Consider the following 12,307-nt stretch of genomic DNA (forward strand, 5'->3'; position numbering starts at 1 on the left):
AACAGAGAGTAACAGCTACTTTATCCTGACATACAAACTGCCCGCTTACCATTAACTACCAGTAGTAATTTTGACCTAATAATGTTGGAACAATCGGTATTACCGGGGTATGCTGAAATAACGTATACGCTTACACTGTTTAGTTTATGATACTTTATCAATGTACACACCTGCTAGAATAATGTGTATATTATAATAACAATATAACTGATTTTTTTCTTCAGATTTGTTCCTGATTTGGAAGATATTGTGAACTTTGAAGAACTGGTTACAGAAGAAAATATGTCTGTAGAAGTTAAAGCTGCAGCTCAGTGAGTAGTGATTCAGTTCAGTATTTTGTAACAGCTCTTTTGTTATCTTGATATGGTTCAGTATTTTGTAACAGCTCTTTTGTTATCTTGATATGGTTCATTGTAATACCAGGTGGTGCTTCTAAAAATGCTCACTAAGTACAAGTTTGGTACTTTACACCAGTGTTAACCACTGAAAAATATTTTGTTTTTATCCCTATAACTTGAATCAGGTGCATTTGAATACATAATGCTTGGAATTGAAAGGGATGTTTCTCAAAATGTACAAATTTAGTGAGAAACCTGGGTACCTTGCTTTTAATACTCTTTAAAGGTTTCGCTTTATTGTGATTGAACAGGAATAATATCTTATTTCTCAACAATCCTTATTGATAACTAGTAGGAAATAAAATAAAATTATGGGGTTTTTTTCATCAGGTACCAATGAGTTTTCTGCTGATACAGCCATTTTAGTACACATTCTGATTACCTGGGCAAAACCAGTTTTTCCTATCTTTCTTGAGCATTTGCTTGGAAACTTTTTAGGGCAGATTTTGATCAAACTTGGCACATTGTATTTTCAACAAACTTTTGTTCAATTGAATCATAGTTGTTGGATATACATAACACTGTCACATAGCACTTTTCATTTCTCTCACATCTAGACATTTGTTGTGGGACTAATATTACTTTAATTTGATTTCTCAGTAATGTAGATGCTGTTATTAATAACCTTGCCAAGAACTTTGCAGAGGGTACTGAATATTTCAAGGTATGCATAATAAATATGTAAATATATTTATAAAAATTGTGAAATATTTGCATACAATAGACAAGGTGAATTAGATATACATGTGATGACTACAATACTTAATTTCTGATCTGACTCATAATAATGCTGACTTGTTGTTTTATTTTCTCAGATGTTGGTTGATGTATTTTCTTCCGAGTTTCGTAATCCAAAGAATATGCATCTCAGGAATTTCTACATGATACTCCCTCCTTTGGTAAGTATTTATCAAAATATGATTTGTTGTTGTTTGTGTCAGGTGACGTAGTCCACATTGAAATAGAACATAACAAATAGTTCATGGGAACATGGGAGTAGCAGGGATTTCAATAAATGCTAGTGTTGTCTGGTTTTAAATGATGTGATCTATCGGTACACAGTCTAATAAATACTAGTGTTGTCTGGTTTTATATGATGTGATCTACCGGTACACAGTCTAATAAATGCTAGTGTTGTCTGGTTTTAAATGATGTGATCTACCGGTACACAGTCTAATAAATGCTAGTGTTGTCTGGTTTTAAATGATGTGATCTACCGGTACACAGTCTAATAAATACTAGTGTTGTCTGGTTTTATATGATGTGATCTACCGGTACACAGTCTAATAAATACTAGTGTTGTCTGGTTTTAAATGATGTGATCTACCGGTACACAGTCTAATAAATACTAGTGTTGTCTGGTTTTAAATGATGTGATCTACCGGTACACAGTCTAATAAATACTAGTGTTGTCTGGTTTTATATGATGTGATCTACCGGTACACAGTCTAATAAATGCTAGTGTTGTCTGGTTTTAAATGATGTGATCTACCAGTACACAGTCTAATAAATGCTAGTGTTGTCTGGTTTTAAATGATGTGATCTACCAGTACACAGTCTAATAAATACTAGTGTTGTCTGGTTTTAAATGATGTGATCTACCGGTACACAGTCTAATAAATACTAGTGTTGTCTGGTTTTATATGATGTGATCTACCAGTACACAGTCTAATAAATACTAGTGTTGTCTGGTTTTAAATGATGTGATCTACCGGTACACAGTCTAATAAATACTAGTGTTGTCTGGTTTTATATGATGTGATCTACCGGTACACAGTCTAATAAATACTAGTGTTGTCTGGTTTTAAATGATGTGATCTACCGGTACACAGTCTAATATATACTAGTGTTGTCTGGTTTTAAATGATGTGATCTACCGGTACACAGTCTAATAAATGCTAGTGTTGTCTGGTTTTAAATGATGTGATCTACCGGTACACAGTCTAATAAATACTAGTGTTGTCTGGTTTTAAATGATGTGATCTACCGGTACACAGTCTAATAAATACTAGTGTTGTCTGGTTTTAAATGATGTGATCTACCGGTACACAGTCTAATAAATACTAGTGTTGTCTGGTTTTAAATGATGTGATCTACCGGTACACAGTCTAATAAATGCTAGTGTTGTCTGGTTTTAAATGATGTGATCTATCGGTACACAGTCTAATAAATACTAGTGTTGTCTGGTTTTATATGATGTGATCTACCGGTACACAGTCTAATAAATACTAGTGTTGTCTGGTTTTAAATGATGTGATCTACCGGTACACAGTCTAATAAATACTAGTGTTGTCTGGTTTTAAATGATGTGATCTACCAGTACACAGTCTAATAAATACTAGTGTTGTCTGGTTTTAAATGATGTGATCTACCGGTACACAGTCTAATAAATACTAGTGTTGTCTGGTTTTAAATGATGTGATCTACCGGTACACAGTCTAATAAATGCTAGTGTTGTCTGGTTTTAAATGATGTGATCTACCGGTACACAGTCTAATAAATACTAGTGTTGTCTGGTTTTATATGATGTGATCTACCGGTACACAGTCTAATAAATACTAGTGTTGTCTGGTTTTAAATGATGTGATCTACCGGTACACAGTCTAATAAATGCTAGTGTTGTCTGGTTTTAAATGATGTGATCTATCGGTACACAGTCTAATAAATACTAGTGTTGTCTGGTTTTAAATGATGTGATCTACCGGTACACAGTCTAATAAATACTAGTGTTGTCTGGTTTTAAATGTGATCTACCGGTACACAGTCTAATAAATACTAGTGTTGTCTGGTTTTAAATGATGTGATCTACCGGTACACAGTCTAATAAATACTAGTGTTGTCTGGTTTTAAATGATGTGATCTACCGGTACACAGTCTAATAAATACTAGTGTTGTCTGGTTTTAAATGATGTGATCTACCGGTACACAGTCTAATAAATGCTAGTGTTGTCTGGTTTTAAATGATGTGATCTACCGGTACACAGTCTAATAAATGCTAGTGTTGTCTGGTTTTAAATGATGTGATCTACCGGTACACAGTCTAATAAATACTAGTGTTGTCTGGTTTTAAATGATGTGATCTACCGGTACACAGTCTAATAAATACTAGTGTTGTCTGGTTTTAAATGATGTGATCTACCGGTACACAGTCTAATAAATGCTAGTGTTGTCTGGTTTTAAATGATGTGATCTACCGGTACACAGTCTAATAAATACTAGTGTTGTCTGGTTTTAAATGATGTGATCTACCGGTACACAGTCTAATAAATACTAGTGTTGTCTGGTTTTAAATCATGTGATCTACCGGTACACAGTCTAATAAATGCTAGTGTTGTCTGGTTTTATATGATGTGATCTACCGGTACACAGTCTAATAAATACTAGTGTTGTCTGGTTTTAAATGATGTGATCTACCGGTACACAGTCTAATAAATACTAGTGTTGTCTGGTTTTATATGATGTGATCTACCAGTACACAGTCTAATAAATACTAGTGTTGTCTGGTTTTAAATGATGTGATCTACCGGTACACAGTCTAATAAATACTAGTGTTGTCTGGTTTTAAATGATGTGATCTACCGGTACACAGTCTAATAAATGCTAGTGTTGTCTGGTTTTAAATGATGTGATCTACCGGTACACAGTCTAATAAATACTAGTGTTGTCTGGTTTTAAATGATGTGATCTACCGGTACACAGTCTAATAAATACTAGTGTTGTCTGGTTTTAAATGATGTGATCTACCGGTACACAGTCTAATAAATACTAGTGTTGTCTGGTTTTAAATGATGTGATCTACCGGTACACAGTCTAATAAATACTAGTGTTGTCTGGTTTTAAATGATGTGATCTACCGGTACACAGTCTAATAAATACTAGTGTTGTCTGGTTTTATATGATGTGATCTACCGGTACACAGTCTAATAAATACTAGTGTTGTCTGGTTTTATATGATGTGATCTACCGGTACACAGTCTAATAAATACTAGTGTTGTCTGGTTTTATATGATGTGATCTACCGGTACACAGTCTAATAAATACTAGTGTTGTCTGGTTTTATATGATGTGATCTACCGGTACACAGTCTAATAAATACTAGTGTTGTCTGGTTTTATATGATGTGATCTACCGGTACACAGTCTAATAAATGCTAGTGTTGTCTGGTTTTAAATGATGTGATCTACCGGTACACAGTCTAATAAATGCTAGTGTTGTGTGGTTTTAAATGATGTGATCTACCGGTACACAGTCTAATAAATACTAGTGTTGTCTGGTTTTAAATGATGTGATCTACCGGTACACAGTCTAATAAATACTAGTGTTGTCTGGTTTTATATGATGTGATCTACCGGTACACAGTCTAATAAATACTAGTGTTGTCTGGTTTTAAATGATGTGATCTACCGGTACACAGTCTAATAAATACTAGTGTTGTCTGGTTTTAAATGATGTGATCTACCGGTACACAGTCTAATAAATGCTAGTGTTGTCTGGTTTTATATGATGTGATCTACCGGTACACAGTCTAATAAATACTAGTGTTGTGTGGTTTTAAATGATGTGATCTACCGTACACAGTCTAATAAATACTAGTGTTGTCTGGTTTTATATGATGTGATCTACCGGTACACAGTCTAATAAATACTAGTGTTGTCTGGTTTTAAATGATGTGATCTACCGGTACACAGTCTAATAAATGCTAGTGTTGTCTGGTTTTAAATGATGTGATCTACCGGTACACAGTCTAATAAATACTAGTGTTGTCTGGTTTTAAATGATGTGATCTACCGGTACACAGTCTAATAAATACTAGTGTTGTCTGGTTTTAAATGATGTGATCTACCGGTACACAGTCTAATAAATACTAGTGTTGTCTGGTTTTAAATGATGTGATCTACCGGTACACAGTCTAATAAATACTAGTGTTGTCTGGTTTTAAATGATGTGATCTACCGGTACACAGTCTAATAAATGCTAGTGTTGTCTGGTTTTATATGATGTGATCTACCGGTACACAGTCTAATAAATGCTAGTGTTGTCTGGTTTTATATGATGTGATCTACCGGTACACAGTCTAATAAATACTAGTGTTGTCTGGTTTTAAATGATGTGATCTACCGGTACACAGTCTAATAAATACTAGTGTTGTCTGGTTTTAAATGATGTGATCTACCGGTACACAGTCTAATAAATACTAGTGTTGTCTGGTTTTAAATGATGTGATCTACCGGTACACAGTCTAATAAATACTAGTGTTGTCTGGTTTTAAATGATGTGATCTACCAGTACACAGTCTAATAAATGCTAGTGTTGTCTGGTTTTAAATGATGTGATCTACCGGTACACAGTCTAATAAATGCTAGTGTTGTCTGGTTTTATATGATGTGATCTACCGGTACACAGTCTAATAAATACCAGTGTTGTCTGGTTTTAAATGATGTGATCTACCGGTACACAGTCTAATAAATACTAGTGTTGTCTGGTTTTAAATGATGTGATCTACCGGTACACAGTCTAATATTTGCCAACTCTTTGTATACTGGCAACACAAAACACATAGCTTGCTTTTATCAGTCATTAAACCTGTTATAGACAAGGACAATGATTTGTAAATAATAAAACAGTTAAGGTACTCTTTAATATTATTTTTTACAGACTCTGAATTTTGTTGAATATTCTATTGGTTGTAAAGAGAAGTTAAATAAAAAGAACAAAATTGGTGCGTCTTTCACTGATGATGGTTTTGCCATGGGTGAGTAACTTGATAGTGTAGTATTTTGTTTTTGTTTTGTTTTTGCAACATTTTAATCAAAATTAACTTTTTATACTTTATAGAATCTATAAATATATCTTATTATTCTATGAAAATTTCAGAGCTCTATCATAAATAGAGCATGTTTAAAACAGTGGTCAAAATTAACAACCTGAATTGTTGTAACAACTAAATTTGCACATTTCCATGTATTTTAAATAGTTTATTAAATCACACAGTCAAGTATGAAATAGTTTTAAATCATTTTTCGATGCTTACTTACTTCTACATCAAGATTTCATGACCATAAAAAATAAATAATGCAGCAACTCCACTATTCATCTATCTATAAATTCTGACATCAAAATAATCAAATGAGTACTAATCACCAAGCACTCATCAGATCTTTTCCCTTGTGGATGTAATATATATGAACAGTGATTTTTGTTAAATTTCTCCCATTCTAAAGATTTCACTATCTGAATTTAAAAACAAATGAAATTTTCTTGAGGAAATTCAAAATTATAAATTTAAAAGAAAAAAAGTTATCTAAATTCCCTGTAACTGCTATATTTATCATTATTTTGTTTTTAGGTGTCGCATATATCCTAAAGTTGTTGGATCAGTATCATCAGTTTGATTCATTGCATTGGTTCCAATCAGTACGGAGTAAATACATGAAAGAAAAGGTAAATTATATCTGGTCTTTGTATACCTGCCTGCATACTCACATCGGTCATTTTTTATTATGATCAGTGCACAGTCAACAAAATATGCGTATTTATCATTACATGTTTTTTTCTTTATATTCCAGCAAGCTGTCTTGAAGCAGCAGAAGCCAGGATTTGGTCAAAGTGATGAGAAATTAGAGCAAACAATGGTCTTAACACAGAAAAGATTAGATATGTACCAACAGGTTAGTGTACACCGAGTCTATTACAGTGCAAATGACATGGTTAGTGTACACCTAGTCTGTTACAGTGCAAATGACATGGTTAGTGTACGCCTCGTCTGTTACAGTGCAAATGACATGGTTAGTGTACACCTACATGTAGTCTGTTACAGTGCAAATGACATGGTTAGTGTACACCTACATGTAGTCTGTTACAGTGCAAATGACATGGTTAGTGTACACCTACATGTAGTCTGTTACAGTGCAAATGACATGGTTAGTGTACGCCTCGTCTGTTACAGTGCAAATGACATGGTTAGTGTACACCTACATGTAGTCTGTTACAGTGCAAATGACATGGTTATTGTACACCTCGTCTGTTACAGTGCAAATGACATGGTTATTGTACACCTCGTCTGTTACAGTGCAAATGACATGGTTATTGTACACCTAGTCTATTACAGTGCAAATGACATGGTTATTGTACACCTCGTCTGTTACAGTGCAAATGACATGGTTATTGTACACCTAGTCTATTACAGTGCAAATGACATGGTTATTGTACACCTCGTCTGTTACAGTGCAAATGACATGGTTAGTGTACACCTAGTCTGTTACAGTGCAAATGACATGGTTATTGTACACCTAGTCTATTACAGTGCAAATGACATGGTTATTGTACACCTCGTCTGTTACAGTGCAAATGACATGGTTTGTGTACACCTAGTCTGTTACAGTGCAAATGACATGGTTATTGTACACCTAGTCTATTACAGTGCAAATGACATGGTTATTGTACACCTAGTCTATTACAGTGCAAATGACATGGTTAGTGTACACCTAGTCTGTTACAGTGCAAATGACATGGTTATTGTACACCTAGTCTATTACAGTGCAAATGACATGGTTATTGTACACCTAGTCTGTTACAGTGCAAATGACATGGTTATTGTACACCTAGTCTGTTACAGTGCAAATGACATGGTTATTGTACACCTAGTCTATTACAGTGCAAATGACATGGTTATTGTACACCTCGTCTGTTACAGTGCAAATGACATGGTTAGTGTACACCTAGTCTGTTACAGTGCAAATGACATGGTTATTGTACACCTAGTCTATTACAGTGCAAATGACATGGTTATTGTACACCTCGTCTGTTACAGTGCAAATGACATGGTTAGTGTACACCTAGTCTGTTACAGTGCAAATGACATGGTTATTGTACACCTAGTCTATTACAGTGCAAATGACATGGTTATTGTACACCTAGTCTGTTACAGTGCAAATGACATGGTTAGTGTACACCTAGTCTGTTACAGTGCAAATGACATGGTTATTGTACACCTAGTCTGTTACAGTGCAAATGACATGGTTAGTGTACACCTAGTCTGTTACAGTGCAAATGACATGGTTATTGTACACCTAGTCTGTTACAGTGCAAATGACATGGTTATTGTACACCTAGTCTGTTACAGTGCAAATGACATGGTTATTGTACACCTAGTCTGTTACAGTGCAAATGACATGGTTATTGTACACCTAGTCTGTTACAGTGCAAATGACATGGTTAGTGTACACCTCGTCTGTTACAGTGCAAATGACATGGTTAGTGTACACCTAGTCTGTTACAGTGCAAATGACATGGTTATTGTACACCTAGTCTATTACAGTGCAAATGACATGGTTATTGTACACCTAGTCTGTTACAGTGCAAATGACATGGTTAGTGTACACCTAGTCTGTTACAGTGCAAATGACATGGTTATTGTACACCTAGTCTGTTACAGTGCAAATGACATGGTTATTGTACACCTAGTCTGTTACAGTGCAAATGACATGGTTAGTGTACACCTAGTCTGTTACAGTGCAAATGACATGGTTATTGTACACCTAGTCTGTTACAGTGCAAATGACATGGTTATTGTACACCTAGTCTGTTACAGTGCAAATGACATGGTTAGTGTACACCTAGTCTGTTACAGTGCAAATGACATGCTAGATATATTACATGGTAGATCTATGGCATGGATTTGAAGGACTGCCATTATCACTAGATACAGTCAAACCTCGTTAGTGCGAATATCAAGGTCCTAGGTGAATATATTCGTTATAACCGGTGTGCGTAATAACCGATCGTCACTAGAGGGCGCTTTGCGTCAACAAACTAATTACCATAAGTCAGGGTAAACAAAACTATGGCGCCATTTTAAACACTAGACCCAACATTAAAAACGCACAAATAGTATTGAAATAAACGTTGTCATGTTTATTAAAATAATATTAAAATGGAAAATACAAATGTATTGTTCATTATGAATAAAGAAATTCTTAGTACGTCCATGCTGGATCGACTGAATTTGTCACGTATGCATACACAAACACACATGTACATGTATTCATTGTATTCGTTTCATGATTTCTCAGTCATAAAAAATTAAATTCACATTGCACCCATTACATTTGTAATACGGTAAACAAATCTGTAATGTAAAGTGTTCGCTATTAACACGGATGGCTATTTTAAAAAGTCGGTAATTTTGGTTTGACGGCGACCAGAACAAATCGATGTGAACAGCATGTCCTCGATAGTTGAAAGTTGTGAAAAAAACAAAGTTTCGATGTTGTAGGCCTCAGCGTTTTGTTCCAAAATGGACGCTATGATTGCATCGTCTGATGGGGATTCACAAACACCAGTTTCGTCGTCTGCACAGACAAAACCAGAAAATGAAATTTCTGGCAATTCGATATGATGGGCTAAATTGTCCCATAAACATTCAACATCACTGGTGTTTTCAGCCGTAATGTCTCCACGATCGGCAATGCTGGCTTCCTGTTTCATATCAGGATTTGGCGAATGTACAAACGACGCCTTTCTGAAGCAGTTGGCAATGGTGGTATCGGTAACTTTTTGCCAGGACGAATGAAGCATGTCGATCGCATCTTTGACATTGATCATGGGTAGGGTTTCACCTGAATCAAGATTCACCAACATTCTCTGAACTACTCGTTGGCGGTAAAAACACTTGAAATTCCTAATCTCGCCCTGGTCTATCGGTTGCAGCTTCGAAGTTGTATTAGGCAGGAGAAAGACGAGTTTGATGGCTTTGAGGTTTTTGACAGCTGGATGGGCGTGACAGTTGTCGACGAACATTAGAATTTGTCTTTTCTGGCGTTTGTACTTCTTTTCCAGTTTGTGTAGCCATTCGATGAACAAATCGCTGACCATCCTAACTTTTTTGTTTGCCTTGTAATCGACGGGTAGGGATTTTACGTTTTTTAAAACACCTAGGGTTTTTTGATTTTCCCATGACCAGTGGCTTGAGTTTTTCAGATCCATCCATATTTGCGCAAAGCATCACAGTCAATCTTTCTTTACTTGTCTTTCTTCCAGAGCATTCGTCATGAATGATAATGTTTTATCGGGCATCAGGCGGAAAAATAACCCAGTTTCGTCGGCATTAAAAATATCTCTGGGAGCGTAGCCATCGATGAGCCCGGGTAATGTTAACTTTACCCAGTCATCAAACATGCCATCGCTGACAGAAGCAGCTTCGCCGCACACGAATTTGAACGTGATACCGTGTTGGGATTTGAATCTCTCCAGCCAGCCATTACTGACTTTGAATTCGGCATGATTCATTTTCTGTCCTAAATCTTCGGCCTTTGCCCGGAGGATAGGACCGCTGATTGGTATATTCATAGAACGGGCACTCGTAAACCATTTCAGCAATGCCTGCTCAACATCGTCGATTTGATTATTTGGACTTTACAGTCCAACGACAAGGCACGTCGTTTGACATGAGTTGTTGACATTTTGAAGTCAGGACGGAAACTGGCATCTCACTCGTAGTCGCCGTAATTTATCTAAAATTTACAACGTCCATGCTTCACACTTTTTTATTGTGAATCTTAAAATTAAAAACTCAAGCAGCAAGGCGTCGAAAGTGACTAGACACTAGAAGTCACGTACACAAAAGATTTTCTCGTCAAGTCAATGGCTACATTGTTTTTATTTTACGCAGCACAGTTCAAGCCCACTTCCAACAGCGGAAGCGTAACACCGTGTATTTGGCGGTTCGTTTTAGGATTTCACAGCTGCTTGAGTGAATGAAATGTTCGCTATAGGTGTTACAGACCATTGTTTTTCAGATAAAATCCATTCGTACTAAGCGGGTTTTCGTAATAAACAAGTTCATTCTAAGCATTGTCAATTACCATAGGGATAATGGATTTTCAAACTGGACTTCCCAGTTTGTTCGTTGTAACCGGTATTTCATTGTAACCAAGTTCGTACTAACGAGTTTTGACTGTACCTGGAACAGACTACTAAGGATGGACCAGGTCCCTGGCTAGTTAAATAATTTCCCCATTCTGCTATTTTTTACTCTCGCAATCCTTTCACTGTGATATTTATGACTTTTAAAATAAAAACAGATAATGAAGTTATATCCACTTCTATGCAGTGAAGTGTGGAATTGCACAGAATCCATAACTCCTGATCCAATGTAAATAGTGCCCTCTATGGTAACTATTTATAAACTCTTGTTTTTTTACAGGAATTTGATTTGTTATACTACAGTTTAAGTAGTGCCCGTATATTCTTCCGAGCTGACAGAACTGCTGCAGAAGAACAGGAGGAAAAAAAAGGTACTATTATCCATATTAAACAAATTTGTTCTTTGCAACGGTTTATGTCGAAATGGAAGTTGTATTTTAATAAAATTAACATATTGAGTCCATGATTATGAGCAATTAATATGCGAATTGGAAACTTAACAAACTTAAATGATTTTTGAGAATAGTTATTTTGCAGTTCTGACCTCGGCCTCTTCAGCTGATTGTCTTAGACAACCGTTTTTGATTTGGGATGAAAATAATTAATTATTGAGTCCTACATTTATTTCAAATTTTAACACAGTGAATTATTATTTGATCATAAGCATAAAATTTCATTTAAAATTCAAATATTTGATAATCAAAGTGTTGTTTATTTGCAATGATGATGATATTGTTGTTTACAGATGAAGCCAAAGCAACAAATGACATTGACTCAAAGACAACAGGTAAAATAGTCAATTACCAGTATATAAAAACCTGAACACAACTACTGTGCTTTCTTTTATGGACCATAATATTTGGTTAAACTAACCAACATAAACATTTCTATATCATTTTGAAAATGTCGAGGTGTATTAAATACTCTGAAATTAATTAAAAAAAAATACTAAAATATTGTCAATATTTAGACAGGAAAAATTAAGG

At 35.3% G+C, this 12,307-nt stretch overlaps 1 protein-coding gene across 1 annotated transcript in view; it reads left to right on the forward strand.

Annotated features, from left to right (window-relative positions):
* The window catches only part of LOC100372619 (WASH complex subunit 4-like), a 61,043-nt gene that overhangs the window by 48,105 nt on the left and 631 nt on the right, over positions 1-12,307 (forward strand). Inside the window, exons 29-36 of the mRNA XM_085496734.1 lie at positions 225-311; positions 999-1,062; positions 1,214-1,297; positions 6,054-6,150; positions 6,745-6,839; positions 6,965-7,066; positions 11,602-11,692; positions 12,067-12,108. Coding sequence (XP_085352860.1) covers positions 225-311; positions 999-1,062; positions 1,214-1,297; positions 6,054-6,150; positions 6,745-6,839; positions 6,965-7,066; positions 11,602-11,692; positions 12,067-12,108 — 662 coding nt within the window. The remainder of the gene's footprint in view (positions 1-224; positions 312-998; positions 1,063-1,213; positions 1,298-6,053; positions 6,151-6,744; positions 6,840-6,964; positions 7,067-11,601; positions 11,693-12,066; positions 12,109-12,307) is intronic.

Source organism: Saccoglossus kowalevskii, chromosome 3, assembly GCF_978046115.1.
Source record: "Saccoglossus kowalevskii chromosome 3, keSacKowa6.1, whole genome shotgun sequence".
In the NCBI taxonomy this organism is placed as follows: Eukaryota; Metazoa; Hemichordata; class Enteropneusta; family Harrimaniidae; genus Saccoglossus; species Saccoglossus kowalevskii.